This window comes from Arachis ipaensis, chromosome B3 (genome assembly GCF_059453495.1).
Source record: "Arachis ipaensis isolate K30076 ecotype BB chromosome B3, ASM5945349v1, whole genome shotgun sequence".
NCBI lineage: Eukaryota > Viridiplantae > Streptophyta > Magnoliopsida > Fabales > Fabaceae > Arachis > Arachis ipaensis.
The window spans coordinates 2,102,902-2,119,807 of record NC_142438.1 but is presented as its reverse complement, the minus strand read 5'-3'; the positions used below and the strand labels follow the sequence as shown (position 1 = coordinate 2,119,807).

General features: G+C 33.1%; 2 protein-coding genes across 3 annotated transcripts; both read left to right on the top strand.

Moving 5' to 3' along the window:
* The first annotated feature begins 2,525 nt into the window (after positions 1-2,525).
* Positions 2,526-3,715, top strand: LOC107634135 (uncharacterized). The gene has a single exon (XM_016337710.3). The coding sequence runs from the start codon at positions 2,637-2,639 to the stop codon at positions 3,222-3,224; it is 588 nt and encodes a 195-aa protein (XP_016193196.1). The 5' UTR covers positions 2,526-2,636; the 3' UTR covers positions 3,225-3,715.
* Positions 3,716-8,506: 4,791 nt separating this feature from the next.
* LOC107629340 (M28 Zn-peptidase nicastrin) lies at positions 8,507-16,865 on the top strand. Of its 2 annotated transcripts, none has more exons than XM_016332108.3 (14): positions 8,507-8,986; positions 10,033-10,202; positions 10,810-10,913; positions 12,270-12,336; positions 13,634-13,726; positions 13,804-13,968; positions 14,072-14,212; positions 14,304-14,381; positions 14,772-14,884; positions 14,963-15,023; positions 15,460-15,627; positions 15,922-16,023; positions 16,376-16,465; positions 16,548-16,865. In XM_016332108.3, the coding sequence occupies exons 1-14, from the start codon at positions 8,707-8,709 to the stop codon at positions 16,608-16,610; spliced, it is 1,695 nt and encodes a 564-aa protein (XP_016187594.1). In that variant the 5' UTR covers positions 8,507-8,706; the 3' UTR covers positions 16,611-16,865. The 2 variants fall into 2 exon arrangements, with proteins under 2 accessions (XP_016187594.1, XP_016187595.1); XM_016332109.3 differs by having other exon boundaries at positions 8,590-8,986; positions 10,045-10,202.
* Positions 16,866-16,906: the final 41 nt, after the last annotated feature.

Genomic DNA, 16,906 nt, shown 5'->3' with positions numbered 1-16,906 from the left:
CACTGCTACCTCTCCCAAATTCAGAGAACAATCACTGCTGCTTGAAATCGCAGAACCGCCGGTGCCATCATTTCTGCCAGAATCGCTGGCACCGCCTCTACAGAAACGCCTCCACTATTGCACTTTGCCTCTACTTTCACCTATATTCCTAACTGCATCTCCTTTTTTGGTTTTCTGTTTTTTTTTTTCTTCAAGAAATCAAAAAATGTATTTTTAATTTTTTATTCAGTTGACTCTTGATTAAGGCTTGTTAGATCTTGTCTTGTTTTGTTTTGATTAATTTTTTTATTAATGTAAGAGTTGTTAATGGTAATCGAGAAGTGGTGGTGGTGGCGATTGTTTAGACGATGGTAGAGAAGAAATAAGATGGTGGTAGTATTTTGTGATAAGGGCAATATTGATATTTTCATATGATTGTTCTGGCTTTGCATTTAGTTACCAAATAACTTAAAAATTTTGTGTCCCATTGTGTCTATGTTTTCAATGTTCATGTATTTGTGTCTATGTTTGTGTCCATTCATGAACCAAACATAGCCAAAAAGACTCTTCCTGTACAAGACACATTCGCAAAAGACACCTCCATTTAAAAGACACATCCACAAAAGACACCTCTATTAAAAGACACATGTATAAAAAGACACTTTCTAAAAATACATGCATAAAAAATACCTCCATTAGAAGACACACATTCATAAAAAGACAAAAGACACCTTATGAACACGTAGATAATTGCCATTGATACAATTAGACTCATCACCCACATCAATGAATGATACATTCGTTCCTTCTTCTCCATATGTACGTTCCACCGACGAAGCGGTCGAGGGATGCGGAATTTTTATTCGCAGCTTCGGGACAACATCAATCGTGTTACTAAGGGCGTCGGGTGCTTCCTCCGGATGCGTTATGGCCGGTGTTGGGAGCGGCTTCCGGTGAAATATACGGTCGACGATGCGGTAGAATGGATGACGGCGTTTAACATAAAAATCTGGAAGGCTGAAATTTGGGGAGACGAGGATTCACGTTCGGGATGGGAGTTGTGAGGATTTTGTGGTTTCACCAAAAGAAAAGTAACGTAACAATGAAATGGAGGCAGAGTGAAATTCTAATTTTTCAAAATTTGTTTAATGACCTATTAATCAATTTTTTATTTTTTTAAATATAAAATTAATATATATTAATTAGAATTGTTTAAAAAATTGACAGATTTATATTATCTATCTATATTTTTTCTAACTTAAAAATGTGGCATTAAAAATATCACTTACAAAATTGATTGTCTAAATGTATAACCCTTTTTTCTCAAAAACCTTGATTCATTTAACTAAAAAGGTGAAAAATATCTTTTATTACCAAGATCCAGGAATTTCTCCTGAGACCTTGGACTATGCAGATTAATTGGATTTTGAGAGAAACCAACAAGATAGCAGATTGGCTTGTTTGATATGGAGCAAGAAGAACTACTGACGAAGCAGTGTGGCTAGATTGCTAGAACCTTCCATAATAGAGTTTGTTAATATTCTTAACTTTGATATGTTAGTGTAATTTCCTTATTTGTTAACTTTTTGTTTTTCTTTTTGAGCATTAAAGTATATTGATGTCACTTGAAAAAACTAAACAAATGAAAAATAATTTGAAAATGAATTCTCTTCATTTTTTAATTGAGAATATAAAGTATAATTTTTAATTTTCTTTAACTTTGTTCTTCTTAATAGTTTCAGTTAATAAAATAAAAAATTAACTAAACAACTTTAAAAAAAATCAAATTATTAATTACATAATAACAAAAAAGTTTTATATGCTCCTAAATTATTAGCAAGGACATATTTTTTTACTTGTAAACTAAAAAATCAGAGATATTATTAGAAAATGATGATTCTCTTTCAAATATTATTCTAGAAATGAAAATATTTTGTAACCAAAGAAAATTAGTTAAAAATAGTCATAATTTGTGTTATTTAATATTCATTAATTGTTGCGACAATTAATGAATACTAAATAAGGTAAGTTCTAACTGTTCTTTTGTATCCCTAGCATTACCACTCTAAAAAATATAATAGTTATCTGAAGATTGAATAACAATCATTAAGAAAGACCAAAAAAAATTCAAATAAAAGAAGAACACACCATTCTTCCCTAAGATTTGATCAAATGATTAATCCCGTAAGTGTACTCCTAGAACAAGTTAAATTTACCTTCTTTATATATATATAACCTTAAACTTCAACCATTTTCTCCTACCAAACATCCGAAAGAGACTTTACATATGTTACATTAAATCTTCACTTATCTTTCTCAAATCTCACACACAAAGTAATAAATTTGAAAAGGAATCTCACCAACAACACCATCTACCTCTACATATCTATTGGTGTAATTTATGTGAAGTAAAGTAAAGAAAATAAAAGAAGGGAAAGCAAACTCATATAGGCATCAATCTCTTCTATACATTACTTCTAATTAATCTCTTTAATTAATGCCCATCCCTTCCAATTCAGTATAAAAATTCATAATATTATTTTTATTACTATCACTTGCAGCATTTGCTTTTTTATGAGAAAGAGATGAACAAGATAGCTTTTCTCTCTGTATATACATAGTGTGAGAGAGAGATATAGCAAGCAACTGAGATCTTAATGTCTTCCAACAACAAACAAGCTCTTTTCAAAACCGTATTCACAATAAACGGTAGCTGTGGCTGCGGCAAAACAAAGGCCTTAGAGGTACACGAACCAACCCCAAAACCCAAAATCTCCATTCCCAAGAACAACACAAATAACCCTAGCAGCATGGCTTCTTCATTCACCACTACTTCGCACAACGGTGCCTTCTCCGGCGCTGAGGACGAAGATTCCTCCACCACAATCTCTGAATCCGAAACCACCCATGACCATATCAGCAATAACCTTATTATCCCCAAACGAAGCCCACTCATGGATACACTTGCAGTTGAGAAGGACTCTTCGGACCCATATCATGATTTCCGGCATTCCATGCTCCAAATGATCTTCGAGAAAGAGATTGAATCTAAGGATGATCTTCAGGATCTTCTTCAGTGTTTTCTTCAGCTGAATGAACCTCATTACCATCATATCATCGTTAAGGCCTTCAGTCAGATATGTGAAGAGGCCTTCCCTGAGAAGGTTTGTACTACTACCCCTTCTATTAACAGAAGATCTTCCTCTTGTACGAACACCTTCATCGTTCACAAGACTTGCCGCTGAATTTCAAAATAACATTCATCTCTCTACTATTTTTACACTTGCTTAAGCGGACTAGTGAGCTAACCACTAGACCAACCCAACTTGGTTTTCATCTCTCTACTATTATTCTTTATAATATGTCACCAACTCTTTATCATTTGTCGCTTTAATTTTTGGTATATTTTTAATTTGGAAATTTTGGTAACAACAAAAAAAATAGTTAAAATTTATTTTATTTAATATTTATTAATTATTATAATAATTAATGAATATTAAATAAGATAAATTCTAGTTATTTTTTTCCAGCATTACCGTTTTTAATTAACTCACTCTCTCTATATATCATCCATATTTTTTTATTTTTGGATATATTTTTAATTAGACATATTCCATGGGAAACCTGATATGTAGAAATACAGTGGTCTTAAATTGGGCCATGTTTCAATGATGATTGTATAATTGTGTGTACTAAAGTTGAAAGGAGTTGGGTTTGGTAAAAGAGTAACGTTGTATCAGTTAATTTTGTGTATATTTTATATTTTTAGTAATTAAAAGTATATATAAAAGAAAAGTATATGACTAGAGTGTACAATTAAAAGAATATATTGAAAAGTGTACTAAAAAGTTATGTAATTTTTTTTGGTATATTATGCATATAACCCTAGAGTTTGGTTTTAGTGTAAATACCATAATTTTAGTCACACTTCAAGAAATTTTGTCGGAGAAAATTTGAGTAAATTCATACAAGATTAATATTAAAAATGTGGTGTATATATGTTATAATTTTAAGTCCAACATTTTTGGATGAAAATATCATTACTGAAATTATTGAAACTTAGAACATGACAATTGAGTTTGAAAGATGATCGTAAGTTATTAAGTGGAAAAGGTATAAGCATGGTTTCGAGTTTCGACTAACAATAATAATTCGGAGATAATAAAAAAATAATTTAAAATTATTTTATTTAATATTATTAACTATTATTAAAATAATTATATAATTTTAAATATAATATCAATATATAATTATAAATATTATATAGATAAAATTATAGATATTAAATTAAATAAACTAAATTTAGTTATTTTCTTCTTGGTATTATCGTTGATTAATCCCGATGTTATTTTACCTCTGCATTTACTTTTAATTGCAATGATTGCTGGTTAATTAATAGAGTTATATATATGATTAAAGATTATCTATAACTTCTAAAATAGTTGTACAGTTGATCGAATCTATTGAAAAGTTTGTAATTAATCGAAATATTTGGTTACAAAACAATATTAATAAAAAATAATTAAAATTTATTTTATTTAATATTAATTAATGATTAATTTTTTTTGTCTCTTTAATATTACTGATAATTAAAGTATAGATGATAAGTTAATTCAATGCTAGTTTAACGACAAAAATTCAGGAGTTAGAATTAACCAATCATCATTTGCCAAAAAAACAAAATAATAAAAATTTACAGCTGTTAGTTAAAGTGTCTAATTGTGTAAAAAGGACGGATGTGGACCTATGATATGCTAAATGTTATAAACACAGATATTTAAGGAAAAAATGTGTTATGAATTCTTGTTCCAATATAATAATTGATACATATGAATTTGGATTCTCTAAAACTTTAGAAGATAAAGTGTGATTTTCTACTCTTAAATAGTTTCTCTCTCATATTTATTCTTAGTCTTACCTATAAAATAAATGGTGAAAGATCACACTTTACTCTCTAAAATGAAATTCAAACTTTAGAGAATCCAAATCTAATACATATATATTGATAATTATTACTATAATAATCACTAACAATTTCACTAAATATATCTATTGTATCAACTTTTTATTATACCAACTATATTTAACCTAATCCTAATTAACTTAATCCACCAATATTATATTATATTCTAATATCCACCTCAAACTCAAATGAGAATGAAAAATACTATCTTAAATTTAAAAACTAAATTTCAAAAGCAAATAAGATGATGAATCTTGATAAAAATATCAGTTGTCTGATTTATAGTTCTAACAATTATTAGACGAATAATATCAATAAAAAATTATTATTATAAAAAATGACAGTCATTCTTAATGTATTTGATATGCTCATAAATAATATCATTATTAGCAATGTGAATAGCATTTTTGTTATCACAATAGAAATTAGTGAGAGAAGATGGAGTAATTTCCAAATATTCAAGAAGCCCATAAATTACAATGATTTTAATAGAAGTGTCGACCAAAGCACGATATTCTGCTTTTATGCTTGATTGAAAGATAAAAATTTATTTTTTGGCACACCAAGATATTAGAGAGTCACTAAGAAACAAAAATAATCAATAGTGGAACAAAGATTAATGGAATCACTAATCCAATCAACATATGAAACAACGGCATAATGAGTAATGAGTGGTGCTAATAAGAATCGGCTAATAACGTAAACAATAGAAGTAATATCTAGTTGAGTAATAGTTAGCTAAACAAGTCCGCAATCCATTATCTGTGGTGAGTGGGATTATCCAAAGCAATTAATAGGAGTAATAAAGCGAGCATTAGATTCAAGAGGAGTAGATTCTATGCAACTATTAGTTATCTCAGCCCTATAACAAGAAGATTAAATGCATACTTTGTCTGAAAAAGATAGATGCCATCATAAGACGAGATAACTTCAAGGCCAAAAAAATAACTAAAAGATCTAAGACTTTTCATCTTAAAATGGTGGTGAAGGATTGTTTTTAGATTAGTGATGCTATCTGTAACACCCTAACTATCAAAATGTTACACTTCCGGCTGCGCCACTCTAATAGCTCGGGTATTACGACAACTCTTAAAATATTTAATACTAAAATATGAGCCTGTTTAACACTTAAACTGAATTTTTCGAACCATTTTTCAAAACATACATCTATACTAATATCAATACTTACAAAGAATATGTATATATACATATTAATGATTTTACAAGTATTAACTAATACAATTCATATCTCTCTTACAGAATGTATAAAGATAAAGGCGAGGGAAAACATAGATACTAAAACAATCCAATACATCATATAAACGGAAAAACAGAATAAACTCTTCGTGACTTCCTCTTCCATATCCTAAAAAAGAAACACCTGTAGAGGAGTGAGAACATCGCCCTCGAAAGTGTTCTCACTATAGGGTTGCAGAATTACTATAATAGGATACGTGAAAATAAAATCGTTACAGTGATTAATAACCGCCTTATGCATCTTTTCAAAACCAAAGATTTAATATCAAAGTTTCGAAATTCTTTCTGGAAGAGAAAACTGTTAACTCTTCAAAAATTCGAAAGCCTTTCTAAAAGTTTAGTTTTTCATACTTTTATAAGCCAAAAAAACACAACCCAAACACGGCATTCGGCCCATCTCATAATCAGTCACGGCCTTAGACCCAAACAATTCAATCCACAACCAATCCATCACAATCCAACAGAGTTTCAGTCGCAAACACAAATAGAAAAGCTCAAGCAGAAACAGGCAGTTACATCAAATGAAACAATTAACAGTTAAACACAATTAATCACATAGGCAAACCAAGTACAATATGCACAACCAAACAAGGTCACATAGATGCATATGATGAATGCATGTTCTAGTGGTTGATGAGTCTCATCTATCGGTTATAAAGCCAACCCGACAAGTCCTGGTAGCTAACCATTGGACTGTCCCTCTGTCGTGCATCCCCAACCCGAGTTATTCACAATCATAATCATAATCACACAACACCCACACTGGTGTTTATCCATGGGAGCGAGCTCATCCGGAACTTTCATAGTGTCCGGCCACACTTACGACATAGGGTCAGCAGAGTATCGAGTCTCAACCTGGAGCACGTGGTGGCTAGCCACTACTTTTACCCAGAGAAACTCGTATCTCAGATAATTGGAAGTGCAACAATCACTTTATCAACTTAATAATCATCCATATTCATACTCAGTCATCCGCCTCATAACATATTCCACAATCAGCCATAATTCATTATTATATACAACCATTCCGGCTCATAACATATTTCACAATCAGCCATAATTCATTATCATATACAGTCATTCCGGCTCATAACATAATAGCACTTCCATCATCCAACATCATAAAACTCATAAAATCATCATTCAAGCCATAAATCACTTTTCTTTGAAATCAAATTCAATTCATCCCAGTCTTAACTTCAAAAATCCACATTTCTCAAATCACTTCTAGCTTATAAGCCATCTTTCTAAAAAAAAAAATTCCTCTTTCAAGACAAGCCATATTTTCACTACATCCTTCTAAAACTTCCAAACGATTCAGCAACTAGGCCAAATTAAAAATCTCTTTTGAAAGATCTAACCAGTCATCCTAAAATAGAATTTGGTAATAGAAATTTCTCAGTAGAGTCTCAAGACTTTAGAAAAGTACAACCTATCTCAATTTCTTAAAGATTTATTGGAACTCTTAAAATCATAGATTCTTGATTTAAATAAATAGAAATAGAATTTATTATAAAACCGAATCATATAAAGTCACAGGTCCCAACTCAATCCAAAACCAATTCACTTGAAACGGAGCCAATCCATTTAAATCAAAATCACTTTCAGGTTCCTTCTTAAAACCAATTCTCAGACTTCTCCCAAAATGTCACAAACGCAATTATTCAATCAAAAGTCTAATTTCTTTTAAAATCACTAAAAGCTCCTCTAAACGAAATCCTTAAGTCCAACTAAAAGCAAAAGCCCTTTTTATATTAAAAAATCAATATTAGAACATAATACTTTCCTTCAGTGATTCAAAATGGTAAAATAATTCCTTTCTAAGTAAATCGAACTCAAGACATATAGTTTACTTAAATAAATTAAACTAAAAAACATAACTAATTTTTTAATAAATCAAATAATACAATTTCTCAAATCCAAACATTTCTAAATAACTTTTCAAACAAAGTCTAAGATTTTTATAGAAATTTCGGCAGCACCTCTCTTAAAATTTGGACTTTGCCACCCTTTTCGGGTCCCAACCAAACCATTCCACAATCATTTTCAACGGTCCAAAACCCAAAATCAGTTCAAAAGCAAGCTAAATCCAATAGTCACCTTATTTTCATATCTCAAGGAAATTGTTTCCAGATCAAATAATTATCAACCGATTAAACTCATTTACGAAACTTTAAAGAAACAGTTAAGCAACAATCCATTTATCAAAATCAAACAATAATCCAATCAAACATATAATCATATTCATTCAAGCCAGCCAGACAATACATAAGACTTATACAATCACTAAATCTGTATATTATAATTATTCTAAATCATAAAATTAAGTTTTAAATAAAAATATTTTTCCCATCTGCGCCCAAAAGAACACAACTACAAGAGCAACGAAACCCACAACATAGGTTGTGGGCCCTTAAAACTCTACACTACCGCCACAAGTCACAGCCACATTGTTCTTTTCTGCTCTTTTGAAAAACCCTAATCGGAACCAGATCTCTACGTTGGCCATGGCGCCTAGAAAATCACCGCGCGAGCGCCAAATGCTGGTACTCGAGTCGGTCATCGCCCTCGTGTTCGTGCTGGTAGCCTGCGTCGAGCTCTGCGACGGCGCCACCGTCGTCGATGTCTACCGTCTCATTCAGTACGACATATCCGGCGCCCCCTTCGGATCTCGCCTCGCCGGACTCAATCACCACGCCACCTCCCTCCACTTCTCTCCGCACGCCGATCTCTCTCGCACAGTACTTCTCATTCCTCTTCGCGAGTTCAACATCTCCTTCGTCAAAGGTTCTTCTACTTAACTTTTTCTTCATCATCTTTGTTTTAGGTTTGTTAGTTTGTGCTGGGACTTGACATAAAATAACTTTTATGCTGCTTAACGTAGTTCGAAGTTAAGTATGCTACGAATCGCGTTTAAGGAAAGGTGATTTTATTTTATTTTATATTCTTATTTTTTATGGTAAGGCGTTTCAAACACTATTAAATAGGCGTCCGTTTGTCTGTTCTTCAGATTTTAATGTTCGAGGTGGATGATTGATCTTCAGTGTTGATTTTGGTTTATAATTTGATTAGCTAAGAGTTATGAAAAGATGGATTCAGGTTAATTCCTAGTTTGGGGTTTACCAAAATATTGACAAAATTTGATTAGGCCTTTATTTTTTTTTTTTTGTTTTAATAATAATAATAATGATGATGATAATAATAATTTATAGATTATTGTTAGACATTCTAATGGACTTGGCTTCTTTTAATGTTATAAGAGGATATTTTTTAACTTGTGTGCGAGAAGAATGCAGAACAGACGGGGAATAGTAATAGAAGTGTTGAACTACAACGGGGTCTTATAGTTCGGAAGTGCTTGTTAGAGATCGAGAGTAAGAGATAATATGCTGGATGGTTAAGGTGTCTATCCTTTTAGTAGTGTTATATAGTCAGATGGGGACTATGACAACTTAATATCTGGCCATACAGGCAACTTAGTGACCTATAGTATTAGTTTTGGATTTTGGACATTTTACGGGGATCTTGTTTAAGCAGGGGAAATATTAGTTTTGGACTTTGGACATTTTACGGGGATCTTGTTTAAGCAGGGGAAGTATGTTCTATTTGAGTTTATAGGTTGGCAAAGGTGTCTAACTTTCTCTGCTGGCATCAACCCAAGAAATATGTTATATAATAGTCAACCTCTAGATATAATTACTAAACGATCAAAGCTGAATGCCTTGTATTTCTTGTCACTATACTTTATATTGATTCTTATATGAAGAATTCCATTCTGTTTTGAACTACTAAATTTGCCAAATTTGTTATTTTCTGTGCCAATTTTGTGGCAGAATATATTGCAGAAAACAAGCCTCTGGGGGGTTTGTTATTCTTGCTGCCACAGATATTCAATTTTGAAAATAAAGGTGAAGTGGGAAGTAACCATTTAGATGGAACTGAAGAGTTGCTGAAGAATGTGTTGGCTGAACTTGAACAGATACTTATACGTACCAACTTACCTGTGAGTGAATTTAAGATGGTTTAATTTGTTCTGAGATTATTATCATTACTTTTATCTTTCGGAGTGTTTTTTATAAAACTGAAGTGGGATAGAAAAGTCAACTGATTTGTTCATGAATAATGAATTCCTAAACAATGTTTCTATGTTACTGAGTTAGATTGCCTTGGAAGGTATTTTTTGTTGTGAATTATCCATGTGATGAAGTGCTTTTTATAAAATAACTTCTTTCTTCTAAAAAAATGTCTTCCAAATGATCCAAAAAGGAAATAATTACTTTATACCATTTTGATACAAAGGAATGCGTTTGTTGTTTCTTTTTGTGTGGGGTGACAACCTTTTGTGTGATGCTAAGGAATTTGTGCTGTAACTATTGTTGTTCATGAGGCATTGTTTGATTCACGTAACTGGCCCAACATTTTGGACAAGGCTTTATTTTTGTTGTATTTATTATTATTATTATTATTATTATTATTATTATTACTATTATTATTATTATTATTATTATTATTATTATTATCCGAGTGTCTCATTATCCTTTTATCTTTATCAGTTTATATTTTTCATTTGATAAAAGTGTAACCTTTTAAGGTGTTGCATCTTTTTACAGTATCCTGTTTATTTTGCTTTTGAGGATGACAACATTAATGCTGTATTAGCTGATATCAAGAAGAGTGATATCACTGGTCAGCCAGCTACTGCAACTACTGGCGGGTGAGTTCAACTCTAACAAATTCAATGCTTTAATTAAATTTTGCAAAACCTTTTTAATGGTCAAGGAATGAAGTGGACTGAATGATTTGCTTAATTGGATATCCATACTTAATTACCTTATGTATTTCCAACTTTTTAAGTATTAGAACATGTATTGTTGAACTTGAACACCTCATGTTCCTGTCGTTTGGATTATGTTTTGTTATGTCAAGGTATTCAAAGGCGATAGGCGCCAAAAGGTGCACGTCTCAATAAACAAAGGCTTTAGAAAGTAGTAGAATACACATTTTCTTTTGATACAACAACAAAGTCTTATTTTACTACGTGGGATCATCTATATGGATAAAACGACGCTATTGAGCTCTGTCATGTATCATGATAGTGAGATTGTTTATACATAGATTTTCTTTGACCACCTCATGTATGGCCTTTTTTTATTTTCCTCTACCTTTCGTCCTCTGTCTACCTTCCATTTCATCCATCCTCCTAACTGTGTGCTCTGTCAATCTTCTTTTCACATGTCCAAACAACCTGAGATGAGATTCTACTATCTTTTTTTATACATAATATAATTTGCATGTCTATTGTGCATAGAAAACTAAACAATTCATAATGATAATTAGGCTTCATAAATCCTTTAAGAATAATAATGTTCCTAATAGGCTTCATAATAATAGGTTATAACCAAAAACTATTAATGGAATACCGAAAATTTACCAAAAGAGAAAAGCTCTGAAAGTTTATCAACGAAAAGAGAGATTAGATTTAGTGTGCATCCATGGAGTCATAAAAAACGAAGAGGTGGTCCAGTGGTGCCCCGCTAACATCTCAGCTTTTGCTGTGATGAAGGTCAATCAGTGGTCTTCTGTCTTGTCTACAGGTTGCTTTTGAAAGATTTGACTCTTTGGATAAAACCTAATATCTTTTAGGGTAGTAGGGGTATATATCTAATACTTTATTGAGCTAAGTTGGATAATTTAGTGTATTTTGGGCTGACACTAGGCCCCTTTAACAAAAGTGATGATTTCTCTCATCTAAAATATAGAGAAACAAATTGCTGCCTCATAGCAAGTTGCTCGCCTCGGTGCCTTCTTAGGGCTTCAAAAGTTCCATTTAAGCACAAAGAAAAGCGCCTCAACAAGTGAGAGGCATAGAACCATTTCTTGCCTTGCCTCTAGTGCCTAAGCGCACTCTTGACTACACTGAGTTATGTACTGATTTAATGTTGCTGCTTTCTTTCCTAATCATTTTGTTTTCCCTTTTGTTATTTTGGGTTTTTCTTCCGAATGCTGTGCCATTTGCACGTTTATTTTTGGGAGTAACATTTTGTTTATTTTTTTCACGGATTTGTTGCAGATACAAATTTGTTGTTTCAGCTCTAGAACCAAAGAGTCTTGTCTCTCCATCCATTACCAACATTCAGGTTTTTGTTTGACCAATTTTAGAGAAATAATATGTGGATAAGTACTACTGGTGATGGAATTTTAGATTGTGTACAGTAGCTTTGAAATCTGAAGCTTTTAAACATCGTACTGTGCTTCTCTGGAAAAATCAAATTGATTTGATTTTATTAATGAAAATGCTTATTAAGACCATAGTTTTTAATTGCGCATTACGGCTCATGGCGGTAAGCCAAAAATCCGCCATAAAATTATGGCGAGTGGCATTGCGGGAAATGGCGGACTACCTAAATAATACATGTATATGCACAAAAAACATGCAGAAAAATTCTGAAAGTAATAAATTATAAAAGCTAATCAATTTATGCAACTTTCTACTCATAAGGCATCCAATTAATTCAGCAAATGCAGTAGCAAATTAAACAAATAAAATAACATCAAGTCATAGTACACCATAGAATATAAGAGGCAGGTGGCAGGGACATTAGAGTCAAGGGCTTGTAAATAAAAGGAAACGGGAAATAGAGGTTTATAATATAATTTATAGCACCAATACTATGTAAATAAAAGGGGAATCGGGAAAGTAAAAAAGGGTAGGAAGACCAGAAGTCTGGAACAGAAACTAAGTTACGAAGCAGAGAGAGAGAGGGGAACCCGTGGCTTGCAGGGCAGCCCAGAGCAGAGAGGGAGAGATAGAAGAGAGTTTTTGGACCGTTAGAGAGGAAGAGGCAGTTTTCTGAAGAAAGGAGGACGAGGAAGGTGAGTTGTAGCATTTTAGGGTTTCCTAAATGACCAAACTAACCCTCAATTTTTTCAAAAATCCAAAAAAGCCCTGCAATTTCTGCCATTTTTATTGCGGTCCGCCATGGCGCCATTGCAATTGCAATTGCGGCCACCATTTCGCTCTCTGTGGAAAACTCATTGCAGCGACCAGTGTATGGCGGCAAGGAAGATATCCGCCACGCCATAACATTATGGTGCCGCCATAACCGCTTTTTTAAAACACTGATTGAGATTTAAGAGGCATAGTATTTCTTCTGATTTTGCATACTCGTGTCATGAGATTTATACCTATGCATGAAGACAGTTTTATTTATTGTTGTTGGAATATGAGCATATTTTGAGCTGTGAAAATCCTGGTTCTGCTTTATAGACATGTATCACAAATTTAAGGGAAATCACAACTTGTGAAATGGTTTCAGTCCGCTGTATCCACTATATTACACAGCAAACATGCACAAATGTGGCCTGAATTTCAGAACTGTTGGTTTTTGTATAAAACTTTTGTGGATATTGGATGCATATTTTATATGGTTGCAGGGGTGGTTGACAGGACTGAAGGCAGGTGATGATGCACATCAATTACCCACCATCGCAGTAGTGGCATCATATGACACCTTTGGAGCTGCTCCTGTATGTTATTTTATTAATTTCACTAATAATACCAGAGTATATATTGTATGATTGGGTTAAAATATTTGTAATTGTAGGCATTATCAGTGGGAAGTGATAGTAATGGAAGTGGTGTTGTGGCTCTTCTTGAAGTAGCTAGGTTGTTTTCACTTTTGTATTCTAATCCAAAGACCAGAGGCCAATACAATCTGTTGTTTGGGCTAACATCTGGTGGGCCTTACAACTACAATGGAACCCGTAAGGTGATATGTTTTTTTCTGGAAGCTCACTTGCTGATAGGTCTGCCCATTCAGTTGAATTTCTCCATTTGTTATTATAAGTGTTACATAATTTTGCAAATTACAGTGGCTTCGGAGCTTTGATCAACGATTGCGTGAAAGCATTGACTATGCTATTTGCATAGATAGTATTGGCTCCTGGGAGAATGAATTGTGGATTCATGTGTCTAAGCCTCCAGAAAATGCCTACATTAAGCAAATCATGGAAGTAAGCAAATTATCACACTGATCCTGCTTTAGTTAAATGGATTAACTTGTGTTTTTGTCTTAATGACTTCTAATGGAAAATATTGGTGTAGGATTTTTCAAGTGTTGCAGAAGAGTTAGGCTTTAATGTGAATTTGAAGCATAAGAAAATAAATATCTCAAATCCTCGAGTAAGTGTAAAATTCTAGCTTGTGATATTTCTCTTGTTTAGCTCTTAAGCAATTTATAATTATCACTATTAAGTCTCGTGTAGCTCTTCATTATATGTTCAACAAAGAAAAATTTGATTCACGATAATCTGGGGTCGAACCATCCACTTCAATTTCTTTTCTTTGTTGTGTCATTCATAAGATCCTTTTAGATTTGGTTTCTGAATGAATATTTGATGATTTGTTGTTGGTTCTCGAGTGCTTACCACTTTCTTTCTGTAGTCAATATCAGACTGTGCTTCATGTCTCATTGTTGATATGTTACAACATCTATTGCAAGCATGGTCTTCATATATTTTCTGTTTAAATCCTACTGCTAAAGCTGGCATTGAAGTTAGTCATCTTCTGTAGGTAGCTTGGGAGCATGAACAGTTTTCAAGGTTGAGAGTTACTGCTGCCACTCTTTCTGAACTTTCGGCTGCACCTGAACTGCTGGAAAAGACTGGTGGTTTGATTGACAGCAGGTTCTCTTTTGAATTAAATTCCAAAAATTTGTCTTTTGATTCTTTTCTGTACTATTCACCGAGTTCTTCATTGTGCAGGCATTTTGTAGATGAAAAGGCAATTATCAGAGGTGTGAAATTAGTTGCTGAGAGTCTTGCGGTAAGATCAATTCATTCTTTCTTGTCACAGTGGAATTTGCTTCTTTCCTCATCCTTCTTGGGTTTATATTCTCACCTTGTCTTTCCTTATCCATCTCATAATTAAATTTTTAATGTAGCTATAGTATTTATATAGCAATGCATTTCCTGGATGGATCAAACTCCTGTAAAATGAAGAGATTGGTAACGTGAGAAAGTAAGCAATTAGTCACTCTTAGGATAGTGGGACTCAAATGTCATAGAAGTTACAAATTCAATAGTGATTAACTACTCACTTCATCACTTTACCAATCTCCTCATTTTAGAGGATCTTTTTCCTTTCTTGATAGTTGAATACATGTACATTAACTGATATTCTGATACCTGTCTTTCGTATCTACTTTCTGCACACAAAGTTCCTTCTTTTTTTTTTTACCTGTTTTCTTATCTTTCTGCAGCGGCATATTTACGGACATCAAGGAAAGAACATCCAAATCTTTGCAGACAATAGTAACTTGGCTGTAAATCCTTATTATATCCGATCATGGTTAGATGTTTTGTCCCAAACACCTCGAGTGGCACCATTTTTCTCGAAAGATGATCCTTTTGTCATGGCTCTGAAAAAGGTATTTTGCTTGCTGGATCATGTATACCTTGGCATTTGTTTCAAGCTAAGGACAATGGGAATTGGGAAGGTTTTGACGGTGGCTCAGTTAGAGGCTCAGGGGAATGTTTGCAGCTTATTTTTTTTTTATTTCTTGATGTATGTGTTTGCAAAAATCTTAGAATGTCTCCTGTTTTCTGTTGGTAGGCAGTTGGATCTGCTTTGGGTTATGTTCTAAGTGCTAATGTGGTGAGATGTTTCTGATGTAGATTATCTCCATGCTTGTATACTTATCAAGTGTTCTACATTCCTGTAGGAATTAGAAGATCATACAGATGAGGTCAATCTGCAACGCGAAGCTCTAGATGGGATGTTCACATTTTATGATTCTACTAGCGCAAAGCTGAACATATATCAGGTATTTGGAGTTTCTTCTTTATACCATTTTTCTGAATGGGAAGTTCAACAGTTGGCACTTTTCTCTTTTCTGCATTTTGAGTGGCTTAAAGCAAACTTGAAAGGGTATTCGTTTGACAATTTTGCTATGACTATTGCAAGTCCTGACCATCAATTTCTTGGGGATGCAACAATTTTTTGGTGATCTGATTTACCTTTTCCCTTGCTTTTTTTTTAATGGACATCCTTTAAAGGGGGTTTGTTTTTTACAGCAAAAGGACTTTCTATTTCCAATTAAATATCTTGCTTTTGATTATAAATAAAATTAAACATAATCGGTTTGTCTTGATAGTAATTGTTTTATGCTTTTACAGGTTGCCAGTGTCACATTTGACTTGTTATTGCTTCTAGTACTGGGGTCGTATTTAATTGTGCTGTTCAGTTTCTTGGTCATCACAACTAGGGTACCTATTTATTATCCAACATCTGTTGCAAACCTTTCGATAGCTTGTTTCTGTGCACTAAATTTTAATGATGCTCTGTCAGGGTCTTGATGATCTGATCAGTTTATTTCGGCGGCCTCCCTCACGAAAAGTGAAGACTGCATAATTACCGGCAGGTTTTTCTTGGAGGGTTTTTTTGCACAGTTCTCATGCTTCAATCTCAATAGTTTCTAATCTAAGAAATTACACAGGATGAGGTTTCCATGAGAAGTTCTATACAGGAACCCGTCATTTGTTGAAGTTGGTTGGATTAGTTGTTAAAACAGAATGTTATCTTTGGCCGTGCTAAAATATGGAGACCGAAATTTTGATACTTTGCACGTCATTCTGCAGTGGAAATACTAAATGCTTGCGGTGTGAATTAGGTGAAAGTTACGGTGATGCTATTTTTTTTCCTCATGT

Coding starts and splice junctions, on each gene's coding strand:
- LOC107634135 (XM_016337710.3), top strand. CDS start 2,637: ATGTCTTCCAACAACAAACAAGCTCTTTTCAAAACCGTATTCACAATA.
- LOC107629340 (XM_016332108.3), top strand. CDS start 8,707: ATGGCGCCTAGAAAATCACCGCGCGAGCGCCAAATGCTGGTACTCGAG. Junction 13,727..13,803: donor ACACCTTTGGAGCTGCTCCT/GTATGTTATTTT, acceptor TTGTAATTGTAG/GCATTATCAGTGGGAAGTGA. Junction 16,466..16,547: donor TCTTGGTCATCACAACTAGG/GTACCTATTTAT, acceptor ATGCTCTGTCAG/GGTCTTGATGATCTGATCAG.